Source organism: Macrobrachium nipponense, chromosome 24 (genome assembly GCF_015104395.2).
Source record: "Macrobrachium nipponense isolate FS-2020 chromosome 24, ASM1510439v2, whole genome shotgun sequence".
NCBI classification, from domain to species: domain Eukaryota; kingdom Metazoa; phylum Arthropoda; class Malacostraca; order Decapoda; family Palaemonidae; genus Macrobrachium; species Macrobrachium nipponense.
In genome coordinates this window covers 70,697,687-70,722,919 of record NC_061091.1, presented here as the reverse complement: position 1 = coordinate 70,722,919, position 25,233 = coordinate 70,697,687, and the positions used below count along the sequence as shown (strand labels likewise).

General features: G+C 34.2%; 1 protein-coding gene across 1 annotated transcript; it reads left to right on the top strand.

The window, feature by feature from the left end:
* The first annotated feature begins 227 nt into the window (after positions 1 to 227).
* Positions 228 to 1,223, top strand: LOC135203389 (uncharacterized). Its single transcript, XM_064233124.1, has one exon. The coding sequence runs from the start codon at positions 228 to 230 to the stop codon at positions 1,221 to 1,223; it is 996 nt and encodes a 331-aa protein (XP_064089194.1).
* Positions 1,224 to 25,233: the final 24,010 nt, after the last annotated feature.

Here is a 25,233-nt window from a genome sequence, read left to right as displayed (position 1 = left end):
TTCAAGCCGTTGAAGCCAAGGATGTGAGCAAAACTGAGCAATTACAATAGTAGTAGTACGATTTTATGATGAAATCTCTCACTGTATTCAGGAATGTTTTATTTCATTCTCTCCCATGTCTTCACTGAATGCTGCATATATCACAGATATAATACTGAAAACTAGAAAAATTAGGCTTAGATTATAAATCTTCTCTTGTTGGCTTGAGATTTGATGGAGCATCAGTCATGAGTGGAGGAATTAGTGGCGTTCAGAAACGTATAAAAGAGAAAGCACACTTTGCTTATGTTCTTTGTTATGGTCATAAGCTCATTTTGGTTTTGGCAAGTGTTGCAAACAATGTACCACAAGCATCTGAACTTTTCAGTTTTCTTGAAGAAGTCAATATCTTTGCTAGTGATGCAGTGGTTCATGAGAAGTTCCTTTCTATACAGCGTGAAATGTTTCCTGAAGAACAAATTCGAGAACTTCAACATCTCAGTGATACTCGCTGGTGGTGTCGGGCTACCTCCTGTGAAAAAGCTTTATTACATCTGGAATGTATTATAAGACTTTTGAAGGAGACTTCTGCAGATGATACTGGAGCTCGAGCTGTATCTGCCAGAGGTTTACTTGCTCAGATGGATGCAGAATTTGTTTCTTTATTGCAGTTTTTCTCTGAAATTCTGGGGGAAATAAATAAAGTATCTCAGCAGCTGCAGGACAAACAGGCAGACCTTGGAAAAGCAGCTAAACTTATTTCTTGTCCTCGTGAAGATTTAGCTGATGTAAGAAACTCCAAGTTAATTGAGAATTACTCTAATAGGGTTGAAGAACTCGGTAAAAAATGTGACATTTCACCAACAGTGACAACAAACCGTTCAAGAAAACATCGACAGCTCCGCGATTTTATCATGCTGGACACAACTGGCCAGAGAGTTGTGGAGCCAAGTCATGCACAACACGTCATAATCTTGCATGAAGTACTAGACTGTTTAAATAGTGAATTAGAGCGTCGTTTTTCCAAAGATTCATGTGTGATCTTCTGTGGCATTTCACCTCTTTGTCCTGCTGGACAGACGTTCTTACATGAGGATGACTTGAAGTCATTTGCTTTATCTTATTCAGTTAATCAAAGTGATTTAAAACACGAGCTACCTTTAGTTAAGAAATTGCTCCAGAAAGAACCTCAGCCACCTACGTACATCATTAGTAGAGTTTTTGTCGTTTATTCATCCATATAAATCTGCCTTTGATTGCTTATACAGGTTACTATTGATAGCTGTAACACTTCCTGTTACTAGTGCTTCTTGTGAAAGAAGTTGTTCCAAAATGAAAATAGTAAAAACATTTCTTAGAAATTCAATGACTAGTGAGAGACTAAGTAACACTGCATTATTATCAATTGAAAGTAAACGGGCTTAGAGGATTGACTTAGATAGTTTTGTAGATGAGTTTGACAGCCGACATGACAATCGTAGAATCAAACTGCTCTAAACATTTAGAGAATTGTCTCGACATGGTCCATATCTGTTTTGTGTTCAAATGTGTATTATAAAAACTTACCATTCTTAAACAATTGCATATTGTTATGAATTGTTTAGTTTTGAATGTCGAAACATTTTGAGAATTTTCACGATAAGCCTCATATATGTCTGTTCATTTCATTAATTAATACCTTTCCTTACTTTGTCCAAATGTGCATTATACAAACTTGTAATTCTTTTATAATTGCATATTGTTTGGGATTGTATATAGTTTTGAACGTCAAACCAGCATTTTCAGAATGGTCATGACATGGTCCATATCTGTCTGTTCATTTCATTAGTTAATACCCTTCTTTAAGTTGTGCAAATGTGTATTACACAAACTTAACATTCTTTAATAATTTGCATATTGGTTGGGATCGTATATAGTTTTGAATGTCAAACTGAACCTTTTCAGAATTGTCATGTATATCTGTTCATTTCATATAGTTACTACCTTTCTTTATTTGGTTCAAATGTGTGTTATATTTATACATACTATCCATTCTTTAATGTTTGCGTATTTTTTGGAAATGTATATAGTTTTGAATGTTTAATTTTCATATCGTGCAAGTCAGGTAAAATATCCGATGGATGATTTACAGTTGTTTTGCTTAGGAATCAAACAAAATTCTATATGAACATTTACTTTTAGACAAATTCATTCCTCCATGAGTTTCAAAATGTTTCCAAAATTGTAATTATTTTTAGTCACCTTTCCTACGATGCCCACCCAACAATTATCTTTGCCCTGGAGTTGCCCCCCCACTTTTTGAGGGGTAGAATCGCCACTGCGTGTAACCCACGCTAATTACATGAAAGCATTTGGGAAATACGTGAAATTTAACTTTCATGGTGGATACTAAAAATACTTGTACTATTGCCGCAAAAAACGAAACATTAAAAGAAGGAAATTAACTTAGCAATCTGCATAAAAAAAATAATTAAAACAAGCAGCATAGGCCTAATGATGTAATGACTGAATAATAAACATTTTGTAGGTCATTTTTGCTCCAATATATACCCGTATGTTAATATAATACTACACTGATCTGAACGAGAGGGAGAAGACATCGTACTAACAGCTTTAAAGCAAAGCTCTTGCTAGCACAAATCTGTTTGAATCTACATGGATAGGTAGATAGTACTTATAACTACATAAGATATATCGTATATATATAGTATATTTTATGTAGCTATCAGTACTATCTACCTGTCCATCTAGATTCAACCAGACTTGTTGAGCTGTCAGCACGGTGACCTAGAAAATGTTGATTATGCAGTCAGTATTTCATCATTAGGCCTACGCTGCTTATTTTGTTTAATTTTCTTTTTGCAGATTGCTAAGTTAATTCCTTCTTTTAATGTTTCGTTTTTTTCCTGGGAATGTACAAATATTTTTATTGTCAACGATGAAAGTTAAGTTTCGCAGTATTTCCCAAAAGCTTTCATGTAATTAGCGTGGGTAGTATTTATTCTCGTATAACTGTCTGTACGTGATTTTCCTTTCATGGTTCTTTTTGGAAGCATAACTTTCAGTACTGTATTTTTTTTTCTTTGTGAGATTCATCAACGGAATTTCTATAATTTCTTAATCATTGTTTCTATTTGCTGGACAGGACAGCAAATTTAAAATCATCTTTTCTACATAACTTGGCACCGATTAGGCCTACTATTACGCACATATGGTTATAAGTACGGTCCTTTGTTACCGCCCTAACATGATAAGGTACTTTCTTGTTCTTTTGTGTCCTTTTACCTTTATATATATGTGTATGTATATATATATATATATATATATATATATATATATCTATATATATATATATATATCTAGATATATATCATATATATATATATAGATATATATATATATATATATATATATATATATATATATATATATATATATATATATATGTAAACCGATTGAGATGAAATGCTAGGACGAATTACAGCAGTGATCACCAGTCATCTTCGTTTGCATTGGACGTCGACATTCAAGATGAAGAGAAGGAAAACAAAAACGCATCGCTAAGACGATGGAAGACTGCTTGAGATGGCGATTGTTCATGACATCCTTTCAATGCGATTAATATAGTATAAGATGGATTTCATGTGTGATTTTCTTACGAAAAGAGATATGTTGATGGTGTAACCATAGATATAAAAGCCTAGATGCCGCATCGGCCGGCCGGACATACGTCAACAAGTCCGCCATCTTGGCGCGGTAATTCAAACAATGCAGCAGGCTGTAGTATATGACGTTTTTCCGCCACTATTCGCTTAATATTGCACGGATTTTCTTGTCTGATGGCTCGTTACAAAGCTTACATAATTCCCTACAAGGATCTAATAAAATATAGTTGTTCCTTATTGTTTGAAAGTTAACTTGCAATGACTTTGTTTTAGCAGGTAGGAGGAAGGAGGGGGCTAGTTGTACACAAATGTTAATATTTACCCATAACTATTGCTGTAAACAATAATTTGAAATGCTGTGATAAGACAGATGACTAAAGTAGGCCTACAGCTATGGATCTGTGCAACTTAAGTAAAATCTTTGTCTCTCGGAGTGCTCTGTTAAAAAATCCCCCAATATAATTTTTGGCACAGGCCTACAAGTTTAAGTCATAAAACTGTAGGGTTGAGCCTAAAATAAACTACAGTAGGTCCTAGAATAACTAGGATTTCTGTGTTATCTAGCCTTTGCATCTCTGCCTGCTCCTTTGAGCCTGGGTGGGGTGGGGGTTCTTCCATTTTTTTGGAACGGGATGCTCCTCAGTGAATTCTGACCTCTAGACCTGGCTTTGGAAAATTTAGCGGGTATCAAGAGACCTCGTCTAGTGGCAAAAGTGACCTATCTCTAGACCTAATTTTATATGGTGAAATAATTATATAGAACTTAAATTTTCACAAAAATACCTTTAATTTGCTCAGACTAAGATATATCATTATGGCAAGCATTAACAGTTCAATATAGCTCATCTCTAGACCTGTGTTGTCAAGGACCCAAATTATTATACCTTATTTGGGATAAGGGCCTGGGCCATCTCTATACTTCTATAGACCAAAATTGCCAAAATGAGCCAATCCTGACGAGCAACCCTGTATACCCGGTCATAGTAACCGTTCCCCCCCCCCCCCCCCCCCCCCCCCCCTCCCCCCCCACCCCCCCCCCCCCCCCCCCCACACACACACACACGCGAGCCTTTCAGCCTAGACCACAATCATAAGGCCAGTCTAATTTTTTTTCAGCTAACTGTTCATTGGTTTGGTCACACATGTATAAATTTAAAGCTGTGGGTGGCCTTATGGGTCATTAAGCCTATACTTTGAAGTAACAACTCTCAAAATGTATTGCACAATGATTTATTTTCATGATATTTGTTCTTACATTGAATGTATATATAACATTTATTGTACATCTGTGCATTTATTTATAAATATTCCCAGCAATTTAAACAAGTTTTTTTTTCATTGCTGTTTCCAACAGTTTAATGATACTACATTGTAATGATAATCTATATGCATTGATATGAAATCAGCAGGCTATATCAAAACATCAACAAAAACTCATTATGTGCCTTGCTTGGCCATTTAGTTCTTATTACAAGGACCAGATTAACACTAATATTACATAGCTATAATGCAGTGAAAGAAATCTAGAAACATCAAATTAGTGTCCAACATTTTACCCTATTGACCTAATGGCCCTTAAACAATATTGTTTTAACCATTTTTTTTCGTAGGCTGTCTTATCACAGCATTTCAAATTATTGTTTACAGCAATAGTTATGGGTAAATATTAACATTTGTGTACAACTAGCCCCCTTCCCCCTACCTGCTAAAACAAAGTCATTGTAAGTTAACTTTCAAACAATAAGGAACAACTTTATTTTATTAGATCCTTGTAGGGAATTATGTAAGCTTTGTAACGAGCCATCAGACAAGAAAATCCGTGCAATATTAAGCGAATAGTGGCCCCCCCCCGAAAAAAAACGTCATATACTGCAGCCTGCTGCATTGTTTGAATTACCGCCCCAAGATGGCGGGCCTGATGACGTGCGCCAGCCTATTCAGCTAGCGCCCGATGCGGCATCTAGGCTTTTATATCTATGGGTGTAACTGTCTCGGGAATGATAAAATTTGGCAGAACGTAATATACCTGCAATTTAAGGCGATTTCCTTTGGACCTAGAGCCTTTCTTACCCGGAATAGGGTTAACCTCCTCTAGATCAGGGGTCTCCAAACTTTTCAATGAAACGGCCACATTATATATTTCCCACATTTATGCGAGCTAAAGGAAAAAAAAGTAAAAAAACAAATCAGTGCCAGTAATTTAATTTCCTCAAATATTAGAGTAAAACATGGAAAAATTAAAACATATCTTGTTGGAAAAAAATCAGGGTAAACTAAATAGATTCCTGTCTTTAGTTTTTGTGCAACCAAATTAGTGTGACGAATGATAATGACGTTTTGACTTCAAAATTTCATTGAAATCAGGTCCCAGATTAATGAGCCAATTGTAAGAATTGATTTCAAATGATCATCGGACAAATTTGCTCGATAGTTAGATTTCACATACTTCATTTTGGAAAATGTTTGTTCACACAAGTATGTTGTACCAAAAATGGACACAAAACTACAAGCAAACTTTATGTAATTTGGAAACTGATCTGGCTGCAGGCATTTATAAAACTCAATCAGATTTCCTTCTCTATACTCATCTTTCAGTCTGTCATCTGCCTGAAGATCAATAATTTCCATTTGAAATTGAGTTGGAAGATTTTCAGCATTGCAGTCAAATAGATTATGAAAGAGCCGGATTTCATTTGCTTTGGCATCAAGGTCAGCAAATCGCTCCTGAAACTGTTTTTTCAAATCTGTAATTATTTCATTTGCAAATGAAGAAGGAAATTCAACTTTACTTTCTGCATGAAATTTTTCACAACATTGAAAATGAGCAAAATTCTTAACTTTCACCTGGCCTTCAAGTAGCGCAAGTTTTGTTCTGAATGCCTTGACATGAACAAAGTAGCCGCTGATCAAATTTGTTTTGCCATGCAACTTCATATTCAATTGATTCATATGACCTGTCATATCTGTAAAAAATGCCAATTTCCAATTCCATTCACATTCTGATAATAATGGCTGAGGTTTATTTTTCTCTGTGAGAAATAAATCAATTTCTAATCTGAGCTCAAAGAAATGCAGTAAAACCTTTCCACAACTAAGCCATTTAACTTCTTTGAATAATTCACCGATGCCAGTCGTGCGATAATAATTTTTTCAAGGCCACCACACAGGGATTTGTTTGGCGGGCCGGATGTGGCCCGCGGGCCATAGTTTGGAGAGCCCTGCTCTAGATACAGCAGGATTTCCAAGATATGGCCGAGTGGTAACGACTCTCGACGAATAGAACCCAAACCCCAATAAATACTGATCGTATAAGGACTTCCCCTATACGATCGGAATTTATGCACAGCCGCACCAAAAAGTTTTATAATATACATATATTATATTATATAATTACTCTCGGTTTGTGCTAATATTGACCTTTTAAGATGAGACGACTCCTGGTTTCCGATCAGTGAAGTTAAGCTACTTTGGGTGTAATCGGTACCCTGGATGGGTGACCGCCATCAGAATCATGTTTCATGCTCTCCCTCTGGTTCTTTCTTGGATTAGAAGCAACTTTTATATACCTGTATGTATATGTATATACACTTAATTATTTAGAGAAATTAAGAATGAAAGGTAAAAACAATAGGTCAATGCGACCTCTTGCTGATGTGAAGGGCGAAGGTTCGAATCCAATAACGGACGCCAATGTTCTTTTCCTTTCATTCTTCATTTTACAAAATACTTATATCTGCATATAAACACATTATATACATACCACATTCTCATAATTAAACAAATCAACCCTTTTCACGCAAGGTAAAGCATAAACAGAAATTCGGTAGCAGTCACCCATCCAGGTACTGACCACACCCAAAGCAGCTTAACCTCACTGATCGTAGGCTAGGAGTTGTCTCCTCTAGACCATGGTACTCTCTTCTTTGAGCGCCAATAGTGATGGAAAATTTCTACATTAGAAAATGTCACTAGGCAGTTGAAACCAAAATTCTTTGGAAGCTTTAAATAACAACGAATTATAGTAAAGGAATGACATTGATTTCGTGATGATAATTGGAAAAGTTCTGTTAATAAATAAATAAATAAATAAACAGACAAACAAACAAATAAATATATATATTCATACATGTATATATATATATATATATATATATATATATATATACACATACATGTATGTATAAAAGAAGGACCATAAAGCACTATTTGAACAATGCAACTATATACTTCGAGCACTGGTAAAACGTGAACAAGGGATATCTTACAAGAGTTTATATACAAGTATATGTAGGTGTGGCAGTAAGTCTCTATTGTTGACCCAGGAAAGATGGGATTAGAATATTCCCTGGTGATTTCTGGCCTCATTAACTCTCGTCTGGCGACTCGTCCGGTGGTCGGATGTTCTTGGACACCTGCTTGAGGATTAGCTCTTCGTTGGACGAGTGGTTTTCGCGCTCTGCTACCAATCCGGTGGTCCGAAGTTCGATTCCCGGCTCAGCTAACGTGGAAGTAGAGGAATTTATTTCAGGTGATAGAAATACATTTCTCGGTATAATGTGGTTCGGATCCCACAATAAACTGTAGGTCTGTTGCTAGGTGACCAACTAGGAAAGTTGTTAATCAGCTCAGTGTTCTAGTAAAACTAAGGCGGGCCACTCACAGTCGATCTGGTCGTACGATGGGAACTGAGTGGGAGGAGACTCCAAAAAAATGACTGCAAACTCACGTTACTGCCCGGTCTGAAGTCTGAACAAAGTAGTACTGTCACCAGGACAGACAGTAATCAGGGTTCCCAGATTTGGCGGTTTCCCATCAAATTTGGCTGGTTTTTTTCTAATTTGGTGGGTAAAAATTCACTTTGGCTGGTTAGTGGTTTTTTTGGCCGGTTTTCAGAAACTTTCTATTTGAGCTAAACAGTCCCCAGATTGGGAATTTTTAAAGGTTTTCAGGAAAATCTGGGAAATTTGAACAGGTTTTCAGTAAAAACTTGTTAACATTTAAGCAAAATATGTAGATGGAATAAAAAAAAAATCACACACACCAGACGACCACAAAACAGGCCGCCGGATTCTCGGAGAGCGAGCCTCATTTCAAAATTTCAATTCATTCTCGTTTTTTTCATGTATTCTTATATTAGTTTATATTATGTAACTAAAACTATGATGCCGCTATACAAGCATATATATAATAAAAAATATGCATTTATAAAGGTAAATATAACGCACATATATTTGGCGGTTATTTGGGCTGGTTTGGATTTCCATTTGGCGGGATTTTGGCTGGTTTCATGGTAGACTTTGGCTGGTTGGCAGTGGTGTCATCTGGGAAGTGGGAACCCTGGTACTGTCAGTCTGAACTTCTGAAGTTGGCAGCTACACAGTTCAGACGTGGCGGAGGGAATATCTGACAATGAACCATTATGTTCAGACTATGCCGTTGCAGCCAATAGAACAGAGAAAGAAAATCTCACATTAATTGCTATTATAGGAAATACAAGTAGCTCCCAGGGATTGCTATGATAAATGTAAGGGTGAACGAGGTAACATTCAATTTTGTAGGAAGATAATAACGGTCGTGCAAAACGACACATGCATGACGAAATCCACAATGCCCTATGAAAGGCCAAGTGCCACATTACGCTACTTAGCGACTGACTGTTCTTATCAAGATATGAAAATGAGTGTGTCCATAACGCCCAAAGCTCTTGGAAGAGTCATACTGAAGACATGTTAAGCTATTTGGACAACACCTTGCAAAGACTACATAATAAAGATCAATAAAACTCATGTATACATATTTGTATCTTTGATAAAAAATAAACTAGCTTATAGAAACTCAAAATAATTGACTCTTCTACAAATATACCAAACAGTTTGTAGTGTATAAAATTAGTGTCGGAAATTACAAAAGTGTAACCAGTCATTACACTACACTATTTCGCAATCAACACCAAGTACCTACAAGAAAATTATAAGTGTATGAGGGAAGTTTCATTACCTCCCATTATGATTTTACTATTACATTGTCTCCAGTTCTCCTTTAAATCATATATCATTTTGAAGCTTTTTAGCATATATTCTTATTTCGTTTATTTTCTTATTTTTCTTTTACTTTGGATTATAACTGATTAAACGTCCTGAGCAAGGCACCAATTTTTTGTTTTGTTTTGAGAGATTACTTTACGTATTGTATAATATATATGACTATTAAACATATATATATATATATATATATATATATATATATATATATATATATATATATATATATATATATTACGTAATTTGGTACTTTGAAACCTTTTCGTTACTCCAGGATCTAGAAGTGCTACGGTCTTCAATTTCTAACATCACTGTAGTGAATGGAAGTTTTATGTAATTTAATTTTGTTTACACTCATAAGGTAAACTGCAATCATATAAAATTTTACGAAATTCAGTATGTAAAGAAATAAGAAAAATATGTGTATATATCATGTCTAAGGGACGACACGTCTTATGCACCACTTCCTGATTTCTTTTTCTTAATTCTTTCCGATATGAAGGTCTTATATTTAATTATTTTTGTTCTTGTTCACCATTTGTTGCGTTGCATCAGGTCACTTTTTCTTTAGTTTCTCAAATATCGTTTGGTAAGCTGGATTTCTTTTGTGTTTGTCAGGATATTCTTTACTTTTTATATTCAACAGACATTGCTACGATTATAAATCTCGAAGAACCCCGACCAGAACTCTCTATCTATGGAAAGTCTGACATGTTGAACGATATCCTCTTCTGTGCCGTTTCTTGGTAAATGAACCTCCTAGTTCATCAAGTCTCGTCGAAGACACCACTCACGGTCAGCATATCAGTTCTGGACGACTTAATCTGAAATGTCCCGACTTGACTGTCGTGTCGGACCGTGGCTGATTCGGACCTTGATCTTGGATTATTCGGACCATTTGCTAGGCTGATTCGGACCCATACTAATTATTTTGTATTATAGCAATGGGTATTTCTATATAAGCATTCCACATCGTTTGTCCCCGCGAATACAAAAGCCACCAGGAATTGGGGCGTCAAATGTATTTCGCCGTGTTTAGTACGAGTCCCTAGGGGTTAATTACAGTCGTCCGAATAAATATTACTTAAAATTCTTGTTCAGGAGGTAAAACTGCATAGAAAAATCGGCCAATCATATGAAAGTCCGAATTAGCCTGGATAAAGGTCCGAATGAACCAGTACATGGTCCGAATCAGCCTGTTCCCTCCTTATGTACAGACAGCTACTATGCTTGTATGTAAACTCTTGTAAGATATCCTATGTCCATATTTTACCAGTGATCAGGAGCACAGAAGGAAGTGCTCGAATTATATGGTTGCAATGTTCAAATAGTGTTTATGGTCCTTTTGTCTTCATATTATGCTGTTGTATTACAGTAAAGAGACCTTATATATATATAATATATATATATATAATATATATATATATAGATATATATATATATATTATATATATATATATATATATATATATATATATATATATATATAATTAACACAGTTACAGCCACGATGGTAAATTGATCCGATTCTCCTTCGTGGCTGTAACTTTGTTCGTATAATCATTGCGATTTCAATATTAACTACATTATAAAAGTACGTGGTCTCAAGATGGTTAACCTTGACTAAAACAGATTATTTAATTACAGTGGTGTTTCAGATCTCCCAGAAACCGTTTTTGCATTCATGAACTGATTCGGTTTCATTTTCTATACGTAGGTACTATTAGCATTTAGCCTAACAGTTTGAAAAGCATTCACCTTCACCCTCGACAAGCCATTATTACAAGCGATAAAATTCAAGATATTATGAGAAAACATTAATGCTAGATATACCAATAAGAAAACAGTAACATCTCTAGTTTCCTTGGATGATTTTGCATGGGAGTAACGTGCATTTGTGTTTGTTAGGAGAGGTTATTTATGGCTGATGGTGTGCGGGATGGCGGTTGGGATTCTCGTCTGCTGTACTGCTTCCCATTCCCTCAACACACGAACTTTATTGTATTGTTATTTTTCGGTCCATAAAAAGTGAATTTTGATAAATAAACCATTTAAATTACGATAATAAATGCATGTTATTTTTGCTTAACATTAAGTAGCTTTAGTGAAACTTTAGGTTCATTATTCGTATGAGCAAACTTTTGACATTCAAGATTGATAGGTAAATTTTTGTTTCCCAGGAGATAAATAATCTGCTTCGCTGGAATTATGGACTACTACAGTAATGTCCTGATCATCATCTTCTGAATAAAATGTCTGTTTCGCTCGAGATCTCTCTCTTATGGATAGAATAGCAAATTACATTTAGTTTCAGAAAGGGACAGAGCTTAGGGAGGTTTAGTCAATACACATAAGCTGCACGCTATACACAGACGCACTCATATGTATATATATATATAATATATATATCATATATATATATTATATATATATATATATATACTGAGGGAGTGGGAAGCAGTGTCAGCAGACGAGAATACCAATTCGCCATCCCCCACAAACCTCAGACCATAACCTCCCCTAACAAACATTCATGCACATTACTTCCAGGCAAAATCATTCATGAATACTATACATATTACTGTATTGTTATTGCTATATCTAGCATTAACATTTACTCATAACATCTTGTATATAATATCTCTGTTTATATAGGTAGTATATAAGTGTATATATACATACAGGTATATAAAATTTGCTTCTGATCCAAGAAAGAACCAGAAGGAGAGCTGAAACACGATTCTGATGGCGGTCATCCATCCAGGGTACCGACCACACCCAAAGCAGCTTAACTTCACTGATCGGAAACCAGGAGTCGTCTCATCTTAAAAGGTCAATATTAGCACAAACCGACAGTAATTATATAATTTAATATATGTATATTATAAAACTTTTTGGTGCGGCTGTGCATAAATTCCGATCGTATAGGGGAAGTCCTTGTACGATCAGTATTTATTTGGGTTTGAGTCCTACGAGTTGAGAGTCTTAACCACTCGGCCATATCTATTTACTGATGGAAGCGTCTTAGAACTCCTACTGTATCTAGAGGTTGACCCTATTCCGGATAAGAAGGGCACCATGGCCAAGTCACATCGCCTTAAATTACAATTATATTACGTCTCCCTAAAATTTATTACTCCCCATACACTTCTGCCACCAGCATATCTATTTTCTTAATCAAATCAAGCTTGAAATCCGCCTTGTCTTATGTTAAACTCAGAGAAAGCATTTCTTGAACGATCACTATCCCAAGCCTAAGAAGGACACCAACGCCAAATCAAATCCCTCTTAATTTGAATCATTTCACGTCCTGCCAAATTCTTTAATTCCCGAGACAGTTCTGCCAATAACACACATCATTTTTTAAATCAAATCACTCATGAAATCACCTTGTATTATATTTAATTCATAGAAAACATTTCATGAGTATCACTATCTCAAGCAGCCTTCCATAGTCTTGTGTATTACTAGGCCTAAGAGAGTCATGTTATCTAACACAGACGCTTTTAATTTCGCCTCCTCTCCAGCATATACAAAGAACAAAGACTAAAAGATAAAAAAAAAGCTGTTGATGGTTCTCATTTAAAAAAAAATAGAGTATTGTAAATTACAGCAGCAATCTCGGGCCATCTTCGTTACACTGGATGTCGTAATTCAAGTTGGAAAGAAGAAAAACAAAAATGCATCGTTAAGACGGTGAAGGGCTGCTTGGGATAGCGATCGTTCATGAAATGGTTTGAATGCAATTAATATTATCCAAGGTAGATTTCATGCTGGATTTTATTATGAAAAGAGGACTGTTGGTGGAAGAATTGTATCGGGATTAATAAAATTTAGGAGGACGTAATACAATTCCAAATTAAAGGTATTTGCTTTGGCCCTGGTGCCTTTCTTACACGGAATAGGGTCAACCTCTAGATACAGTAGGAGTTCCAAGACACTTCTATCAGTAAATAGATATGGCCGAGTGGTTAAGACTCTCGACTCTTAGGACCCAAACCCAAATAAATACTGATCGTATATGGACTTCCCCTATACGATCGGAATTTATGCACAGCCGCACCAAAAAGTTTTATAATATAACATATATTATATTATATAATGACTGTCGGTTTGTGCTAATATTGACCTTTTAAGATGAGACGACTCCTGGTTTCCGATCAGTGAAGTTAAGCTGCTTTGGGTGTGGTCAGTACCCTGGATGGGTGACCGCCATCAGAACCATGTTTCATGCTCTCCCTCTGGTTCTTTCTTGGATGAGAGTCATATATATTGCACCGTTGTTTTAAAACAACTGCACATCAGCAACTAATCATCTTAATCGTCACATCCAATTGGTCAAAGCGATGTGTCGGGCGAAGGTACGAATCCAACAAAGAGTGCTAATGTTTTTTTTTTCTTTCATTCTTCGATTTACGAAATACTTATTTGTGTATAAACACACTATCGACGTGACACATTCTCATAATCAGGGAAATGAACCCTTTTCACCCATTGTAAAGCATACAACAGGAAGTCAGTGACGGTCACCCATCCAAGTACTGACCACACGCAAACCAGCTTAACTTGACTGATCGGAAACCAGGAGTCGTCTCCACTGGACCAACTCTATATCTAAGTCAGAAAATGTCAGTAGACAGTTGAAACAGACATTCATTGGAAACTTAAAATAATAACGAATAATATTAAAGGAATGACAATGATTTCCAGATGATAAAGTGGAAAGGTATATAAATATGACGAATAAATATGACGAAATGTGAAAGAACAAAAAGCTGTATCGTTTAAAGAAGAACCCAAATGCTGAAGAATATTGAAGGAATTATTCGAAATCATATTTCTGTTCTCTAGTCATCCCCTGGAACTGTAATATATATGATATAGATATATTATATTTGTATATGTGTCTTTCTGTGTTAGTTTATTGGTATGTATGGACACACACACATACACACACACACACACACACACATATATATATATATATATATATATATGTATATATATTATATATATATATATATATATATATATATATATATATATATACATATATATATATATATATATATATATATATATATATATATATATATATATATATATATATATAATATATATATATGGGAGACCGGGGCTAGTTGGCACACTTTTCACAATTTTGGTTATTGCGAATATAAAACAAACATTTTTGCCAAATTCTTACCACCATTGAAAAATATTAACATCCGTCTTTATCATATAGCAAAATAATTGTTGTTTGCTTTCAACATAAGGTAACAATAAGCTTTAGAAAAAAATAACTTTTCTGTGCCAACTTGCCCCGTGGGGTCAGTTGGCACACATTATGGGGTAAGTTGCCACATTGATAATTAAAAGAAAATTACTACATTGCATTTAAATCAAATAGCAAAAATACCGCTTGAATTTCCTAAATACAAAATATAAGGCATTAGTATTACTTCGGATCATCATCTAGTTGTAATTGTGGCAGGTGTCAAATATATCTTCATCAATAGTCTTCATGCTCCCACATGTTACATGCCCTGCACTGGACCACACTTCTCCTGGCTTGGTTACCAAACACAGGCTGTCTTCAGCTGAGCTTTCTTCTGAATCAACAGGAGCAGTTCTTAAACTCTGTATCACGCTGATGACTGATCTGAAGCCCGTGTGTCTTTTCGGACATCTCTCAATCTGTTACATACGCACCCGTAAAATCAAAATCTTGAAATAGTCTGTATTCAAAGGTGAAATTCCATCAATCCTAAACCCATTGAAAACATCAGGATAAGTGACAGCTAGAGGTAAAGCCGAGGAAACTTTATCAGGAATGTCACAGATGGGCAAACTTGATCCTGGATTACCAGTCATCCACGAATCACATCACCCTGTTAACACATTTCTTCAGAGGTCTATAAACACTAAAATACAGGGGCTGCAACTTGTGAGAGCAACGTGGAAGAAATGATATGACACTAATCTCATTATCCTTCCAAAAATCCAGAACCAAAACGTAAATTATATAAATAAATAGGCTTACTATTGTTATCAAATAATGTGTGCCAACTTGTCCCATTTATTTTGAGCCAACTTGCCCCATCCCTACCATTTGGTACAAAAACACTTCCCAGTCCACACCAAGAAGCCTTGAATGATTCATTTTAATGGTATAGAATCTTTAAACCATAAGGAAAACTATGCTATAATTGAAAAATAACCTTTATGAATGTATAGATGTTATAGCAAATAACAGAAAAATAAAAATATTAACTTACTACCATCAAAATCAAAATTTGTCTCATAAATTCGAGCTCCTACGTTCTATCTCTATGGAATTTTGCTGTTAATTGAGGAACCACGAGGCAATTACACAGTATGTGTATTAGAGTCATCTATTGGTAAACTTCAAAGTTATTTTGAGTGTACCAACTTACCCTGTAGCCAACTAGCCCTGGTCTCTCTCTCTCTCTCTCTCTACTCTCTCTCTCTCTCTCTCTCTCTCTCTCTCTCTCTCTCTATATATATAAATAATATATTATAATTTTATATATATATATATATAGGAATATAATATTATATTAATATTAATTATAAGGTTTTTGCCACGAAGGAAAGACTGAAAAGCGAGAGAGTCAAGAACTTTCTGGTCTTGTAATGTCAGTTTGGATATTAAGCCTACTTTTACTATGTTTTCCTCTGTATGATCAGTTGTGCCTGAGAAAAGGGTCGTGCTAGACCGAAAGTTCTTGGCTATCTCACTTTTTAATTTTTCCTGCGTGGCAAAAAACCTTTATTTCTACATAGCATCACGTTTTATATACTTCGTTATTCATATATATATATATATATATATATATATATATATATATATATATATATATATATATATATATATATATATATATATATATATATATATATATATATATATTTATATATATAATATATATATATATATATATATATATATATATATATATATATATATATATATATATAAGCGAATTCCACAGGAAAATGATAGTCAGAAATCCAAGCACTTTTGTCTTTGCTCAGACATTGTCAATGAGTTAATGAGGTACAATTGGAGAGAAAGGTCTCAGGTACAACACAAGATCAAGAATACCAGATGGTTAATTGTCAAAAGGGTAAAAATTAAAAGAGATAATCCAGGATTATCGGATATCACACGGTCACAAACCTAAACAGATTGACCCTAACCGAAATTACAAAGTTTCTTTACAATCCAAAACATGTAAAAAACTGAATATATTAATTTTGTTGCTTATATTAATCTACAACTTTTTTCATTATGAAAGATCAAGTTTAAATAAACCAAGACTTAAATTTAGAACATTTCTATTATTTGACTTGATGAACAAGATTCAATGATATTCCTTTTAACTGTATCATTGCATGGGATTAAGGTTCTTGCTTGACTCCAGTTAATAGGATGGTCTAAATCACCTCCATATGTTACGAATTAATGCAATGCGATATTTTGCCCAGTTCGCACAGAATGCTGATGCTGTTTGAGACGTTGTGAAAGAGATTTACCGGTTTGTCCGTAATAGACTTTTATCACAACCTTTTTACAAGGAATTTCATATATGCAGCTGAAGATCTTTAGGAGAATTTATTATTAAACTCTGACATTATATTACTGAAAACAACATTTATGTTAAAAAGCTTTTAAAATTTCTAGGAATATCTAAAAACCTTTCTCATCATAGGGTAATTTTAGAATGTTATTCTTACTAAATTCAAGTTTGTCATTTGTTGAATAAAATTTTTTTCTAGCTCTTTTCCATGCCACATCTACAAAAGTCCTAGGGTATTTAAGTTTCATTGCAATATTATAGATAGTTTTTAATTTCAGCGTCAATAAACTGCGGGCTACAGACACGTAAAGCCTTAGAAACATCCCCAGAAAAAACAGAGAATTTAACATTTTGATGGTGATTGGAGTAGTAATGAACAAAAGAGGCAATGTTAGTTGATTTCCAAAACACTGAAAAGGTGAAATTTCTATCATTTCTATGGACAGTTACATCAAGAAAATTCAAATTACAATTTCTTTCTTCCTCTACGGTAAATTTTATAGAAGGGACTAAATTATTGAGATTATTAAAAAATTCCTGGAGATTTTCGTGAAACTGGCCAAATATAGAAGATGTCATCCACATATCTAAACCAATAACTTTTTGGGGCAAAATTCTTGGTAAGAGTTTTATCTCAAAAAATTCCATGCAAATATTGCCAAGGTACAGGAGATAAGGGATTAACCATAGCCATGCCAAACTTTTGTACAAAAAATTCCCCATTAAAACAAAATTTACTATCTTTGATACATAACCTTATGAGACTAATGAGGTTTGCCACACTTAAGGGAATGTCATGACGTTCTAATTCCTCCTCCAAATATTCAAGTAAGTCATCTACAGGCACTTTTGTAAATAAAGAGACAACATCAAAACTAACCATATTAAAATCAAAATTCAAATTTAAACTATTCAATTTGTTTATAAAATCAACATTGTTTTTAACATTCGTGTTAGAAATGTTTCCTACCAAAGGAGTAAGAATTTTTACAAGTCATTTAGATAAATTATACGTAACTGAGCCCACTGAACTAATGATTGGTCTGATAGGGTTATTGATTTTATGTATCTTGACTAAACCATACATTATCAGGTAGGGAGGCGCATTGCGGTGTAAACTGTTAATTAAATGGTCCAAGCCCTTCAAAATGGATTTAATTTGTTTATTAAAATGGGAGTTTAACCTTTCTTTTTGTTTATGTCTGTGTAGGGTCAAGACCTCAGTTTCGTATAAGTATCAGTATCATTTAGCAATGTCATTATTTTACTTATATAGTCACTTTTATTCATTATTACCACTGCATTAAATTAATCTGCTTTAGTCACTTTTTTTACTGTATCGTCTTCTTTAATTTTCTAAAAGCCTGGAGAAATCTCATAGGTACATTAGGGGGAGAAGGCTTACACATAGCACCATACACAATACCTTTGCAAATATTGATATCATCAGGGCATAGGTTTTGATTAAATTTTTCTAAATAACAAAAGGATTTTGAGATGTCGAAACAGTCCAGGTTACCATTAAATACACCAAAGCTTAACCCATATCCCAAAGCCGCTGTCGTAGCACTATCCACTGGTTTGTCTGATAAATTAATCATGAAGTCCACGTTGGCATGCTTAGTCCAGTCATATGCTGTTTTCAGTAATATTAATGTCAAGAGTTTAATAATAAAAAATTTTTCTCCTAAAGATCTTTCAGGCTGCATATATGAAATTCCTTGCAAAAAGTGTGATAAAGTCTATTACGGACAAACCGGTAAATCTCTTTCACAACGTCTCAAACAGCATCAGTATTCTGTGAGAACTGGGCAAATATCGAATGCATTATTCGTACATATGAGTGATTTAGACCATCCTATTAACTGGAGTCAAACAAGAGCCTTAATCCCATGCAATGACACAGTTAAAAGGAATATCATTGAATCTTGTTTATCAAGTCAAAATAATAGAAATGTTCTAAAGTTTAAGTCTTGGTTTATTAAACTTGATGCTTTCATAATGAAAAAAAGTTGTAGATAAATATAAGCAACAAAATAAATATATTCAGTTTTACATGTTTGGACTGTAAAGAAACTTTGTAATTTCGGTTAGGGTCAATCTGTTTAGGTTTGTGACCATGTGATATCCGATAATCCTGGATTATCTCTTTTAATTTTTACTTTTTGACAATTAACCATCTGGTATTCTTGATCTTGTGTTGTATCTGAGACCTTTCTCTCCAATTTTAACCTCATTAACTCATTGACAATGTCTGAGTAAAGACGAAAGCGCTTGGATTTCTGGCTATCATTTTCCTGTGGAATTCGCTTATTTATGAAGTCACGTGCATCTACTGTAATTTTTTAAGCATATATATATATATATATATATATATATATATATATATATATATATATATATATATAATATATATATATATATATATATATATATATATATAGAGAGAGAGAGAGAGAGAGAGAGATCCCTTTCTAAATGATGAGGACGTTACTGTAGAAGTCCAGAATTCCAGCAAAGCAGATTATTTATCTACTTCCACCAAGACTTAACTTATCAATCTTAAATGTGAAAGTTTTCTCACGCAAACAATGAACATAAGTTTCAAAAAGCTACTTCATGTTAAGCGAAAATATCATGAATCGAATATTGTCATTTAAATTATTATATAATAAAATTTATATTTTCTAGAACGAAAATTAATAATACAATGAAGTTAGTTTATTGAGGGAGGGGAAAGTAGTGTAATTAAAACACACGAGAACACCAACCGCCATCCCGATCCCGCACACCATCAGCCATAACCTCTCCTAATCAAACACAAAGTGTACGTTACTCTTATGCAAACAAAATCAGCCAAGACAACTAGAGATATTACTGTATTGTTATTGCTATATCTATCATTAATGTTTTCTCATAATATCTTGAATTTTATGTCTTGTAATAATGGCTTATCGAGGGTGAAGGCGAATGCTTTTCAAACTGTTAGGCCAAATGCTAAAAGTACCTACCTTACCTACGACTACAAAATGCAACGGAATCAGTTCATGAATCAATAACGATTTTCTGGGAGATCTGAAACACTACTGTAATAAATGGTATCGTTGTAGGCAAGATTAAGGGTTAACCATTTTGAGGCGGGAGGCCACGTACTTTTATTAATTAGTTATTATTTGAAATCGGTCGCGCAAGGAAGGAACAAAAATGCGGGAAAACCCGATGAATGGAACGATTAATAAGGAAGATCTGATGTAACCACCGGAAAGTGATTATAATATCAAATGGAATCTGGTGTCATCGATATAAGTTTGCATTCGTGGAAAGCACTATTTTTATGTCTAGAGAAAGGGACTTGATTAGTATCTGGTGGCTGGTTGTAACTACTGGGTTCATTTACCGGACACGCAAGTGGTTACCTTCATTAATGGTTGCACTGACAATATAACTAGTAGTGTGTGTGTGTGATTTCACATCACGAAGAATAAAAAAAAAAAAGGTAAATATACGAACAAAGTTACAGCCACGAAGGAAAATTGAAACAGTTTCCCTTCGTGGCTGTAACTTTGAATATAAATGTATATATAACTTTGTCTCAGAATCTGGTCACCTTTAATTGTTTATATATATATATATATATATATATATATATATATATATATATATATATATATATGATATATATATATATTATATTATAGTGTGCAGCTTAAGTTTATTGACTAAAACACACTTCAGCTCTGTCCCTTTCGAAATGTAAACGTAATTCGCCATTCTATCGAAAAAAGAGAGATCTCGAGAGAAACAGACATTATATTCAAAGGATGATGATCAGGACGTTTCTGTTTAGTCCACAATCAGCAAAAGCAGTTATTTATCTCCTGCTACACAAAACTTAACTGATAAATTTTAACTATCCAAGTTTGCTCATACGAATAAGGACCTCAAGTTCCAGTAAAGCTACTTCATGTGTTAAGGGAAAATAACTTGTATTTACATACGCTGCCATTTAAATTAAATAATAAATTTCTTATTTTCTCTTTGTCAACTGAGGGAGTGGGAAGCAGTGTCATCAGACGAGAATACCAATCGCCATCCCCCACAACCTCAGCCATAACTTCTCCTATCAAACATTCATGCACATTACTTCAGGTAAAATCATTCATGATACTATACATATTACTGTATTGTTATTGCTATATCTAGCATTAACATTTACTCATAACATCTTGTATATAAAATCTCTGCTTATATAGGTAGTATATAAGTGTATATATACATACAGGTATATAAAATTTGCTTCTCATCCAAGAAAGAACCAAAAGGAGAGCTAAAACACGATTCTGATGGCGGTCACCCATCTAGGGTACCGACCATACCCAAAGCAGCTTAACTTCACTGATCTGAAAGCAGGAGTCGTCTCATCTTAAAAGGTCAATATTAAGCACAAACCGACAGTAATTATATAATATAAGTATATTATAAAACTTTTTGGTGCGGCTGTGCATAAATTCCGATCGTATAGGGGAAGTCCTTATACGATCAGTATTTATTTGGGTTTGGGACCTAAGCGTCGAGAGTCTTAACCACTCGGCCATATCTATTTACTGATAATTAAGTCTTGGAACTTCTACTGTATCTAAATGATTACCCCTATTCCGGATAAGAAGGGCACCATGGCCAAATCACATCGCTCCAAATTAAATATTATATTACGTCTCCCTAAAATTTATTACTCCCCATACACTTCTGCCACCAGTATATCTATTTTCTTAATCAAATCAAGCTTGAAATTCACCTTGTTTTATATTAAACTCAGAGAATGCATTTCTTGAGCGATCGCTATCCCAAGCCTTATTCCGGGTAAGAAGGACACCAACGCCAAATCAAATCGCTCTTAATTTGAATCATTTCACGTCCTGCCAAATTCTATCATTCCCGAGACAGTTCTGCCACCAACACACATCTTTTTTTTAATCAAATCACTCATGAAATCCACCTTGTATTATAATCAAGTCATAGAAAAGATTTCATGAGCATCCATATCTCAAGCAGCCTTCCATAGTAGTGAGTAATACTAGGCTAAGAGAGCCATGTTATCTAACACAGACGCTTTTCATTTCGCCTCCTCTCCAGCATAAACAAAGAACAAAGACTAAAAGATAAAAAAATGCTGTTGATGGTTCTCATTTAAAAAAAATATAGTACTGTAAATTACAGCAGCGATTTCGGGCCAGCTACGTTACACTGGATGTCGTAATTCAAGTTGGAAAGAAGAAAAACAAAAACGCATCGTTAAGCCGATGGAGGGCTGCTTGAGACAGCGATCGTTCATGAAATGGTTTGAATCCCATTAATATTATCCAGGTAGATTTCATGCTGGATTTTATTATGAAAGAGGACTGTTGGTGGAAGAATTGTATCGGGAATAACAAAATTTAGGAGGACGTAATACAATTCCAAATTAAAGGTATTTGCTTTGGCCCTGGTGCCGTTCTTACACGGAATAGCGTCAACCTCTAGATACAGTAGCAGTTTCCAAGACAATTGCATCAGTAAATAGATATGGCCGAGTGGATAAGACTCTCGACGCTTAGGACCCAAACCCAAATAAATACTGATCGTATAAGGACTTCCCCTATACGATCGGAATTTATGCACAGCCGCACCAGAAAGTTTTATAATATACATATATTATATTATAATTACTGTCGGTTTGTGCTAATATTGACCTTTTAAAATGAGACGACTCCTGGTTTCCGATCAGTGAAGTTAAGCTGCTTTGGGTGTGGTCAGTACCTTGGATGGGTGGACCGCCATCAGAATCATGTTTTAGCTCAAGATCTTGTTCTTTCTTGGATCAGAAACAAATTTTATATATCTTTATTTATATATACACTTATATACTACTAATATAAGCAGAGATAATATTCTTTCTTCCTCTACGGTAAATTTTATAGAAGGGACTAAATTATTGAGATTATTAGGGATTCCTGGAGATTTTCGTGAACTGGCCAAATACAGAAGATGTCATCCACATATCTAAGCCAAATAACTTTTTGGGGCAAAATTCTTGGTAAGAGTTTTGTCTCAAAAAATTCCATGTAAATATTGCTAAGGACAGGAGATAAGGGATTACCCATAGCCATGCCAAACTTTTGTACAAAAAATTCCCCATTAAAACAAAATTTACTTTCTTTGATACATAACCTTATGAGACTAATGAGGTTTGCCACACTTAAGGGAATGTCATGACGTTCTAATTCCTCCTCAAAATATTCAAGTAAGTCATCTACAGGCATTTTTGTAAATAAAGAGACAACATCAAAACTAACCATATTAAAATCAAAATTCAAATTTAAACTATTCAGTTTGTTTATAAAATCAACATTGTTTTTAACATTCGTGTTAGAAATGTTTCCTACCAAAGGAGTAAGAATTTTTACAAGTCATTTAGATAAATTATACGTAACTGAGCCCACTGAACTAATGATTGGTCTGATAGGGTTATTGATTTTATGTGTCTTGACTAAACCATTCATTAAGGTAGGGAGGCGCATTGCAGTGTAAACTGTTTAATTAAATGGCCCAAGCCCTTCAAAATGGATTTAATTTGTTTATTAAAATGGGAGTTCACTTTCTGTGTAGGGTCAGACCTCAGTTTCGTATAAGTATCAGTATCGTTTAGCAATGTCATTATTTTACTTATATAGTCACTTTTGTTCATTATTACCACTGCATTAGATTTATCTGCTTTAGTCACTTTCACTGTATCGTCTTCTTTAATTTTCTTGAAAGCCTGGAGAAATATCACAGGTACATTAGGGGGAGAAGGCTTACACATAGAACCATACACAAATATTGATATCATCAGGGCATAGGTTTTGATTAAATTTTTCTCAATAACAAAAGGATTTTGAGATGTCGAAACAGTCCAGGTTACCATTAAATACACCAAAGCTTAACCCATATCCCAAAGCCGCTGTCGTAGCACTATCCACTGGTTTGTCTGATACATTAATCATGAAGTCCACGTTGGTATGCTTAGTCCAGTCGCTTTCAGCAATAAGATTCTTCAGCTTGACTTGAAAGGTTTTTAGATATTCCTAGAATTTTAAAGCTTTTTAACATAAATGTTGTTTTCAGTAATATAATGTCAAGAGTTTAATAATAAAAAATTCTCCTAAAGATCTTCCAGGCTTAACAGATATGAAATTCTTCCTTGCAAAAAAGTGTGGGATAAAGTCTATTACCGACAAAACGCCGGTAAATCTTCTTTCAACAACGTCTCAAACAGCATCAGTATTCTGTGAGAACTGGGCAAATATCGAATGCATTATTCGTACATATGAGTGATTTAGATCATCCTATTAACTGGAGTCAAGAAAGAGCCTTAATCCCATGCAATGACAAAGTTAAAAGGAATATCATTGAATCTTGTTTCATCAAGTCAAATAATAGAAATGTTCTAAATTTAAGCCTTGGTTTATTTAAACTTGATGCTTTCATAATGAAAAAAGTTGTAGATAAATATAAGCAACAAAATTAATATATTAAGTTTTTACATGTTTTGGACTGTAAAGAAACTTTGTAATTTCGGTTAGGGTCAATCTGTTTAGGTTTGTGACCGTGTGATATCCGATAATCATGGATTATCTCTTTTAATTTTTACCCTTTTGACAATTAACCATCTGGTATTCTTGATCTTGTGTTGTACCTGAGACCCTTCTCTCCAATTGTACCTCATTAACTCATTGACAATGTCTGAGTAAACACAAAAGCGCTTGGATTTCTGACTATCATTTTCCTGTGGAATTTGCTTATATATATATATATATATATCATATATATATATATATATATACTATGGATATATATATATATATATATATATATATATATATATATATATATATATATATATATATATATATATATTATTATATA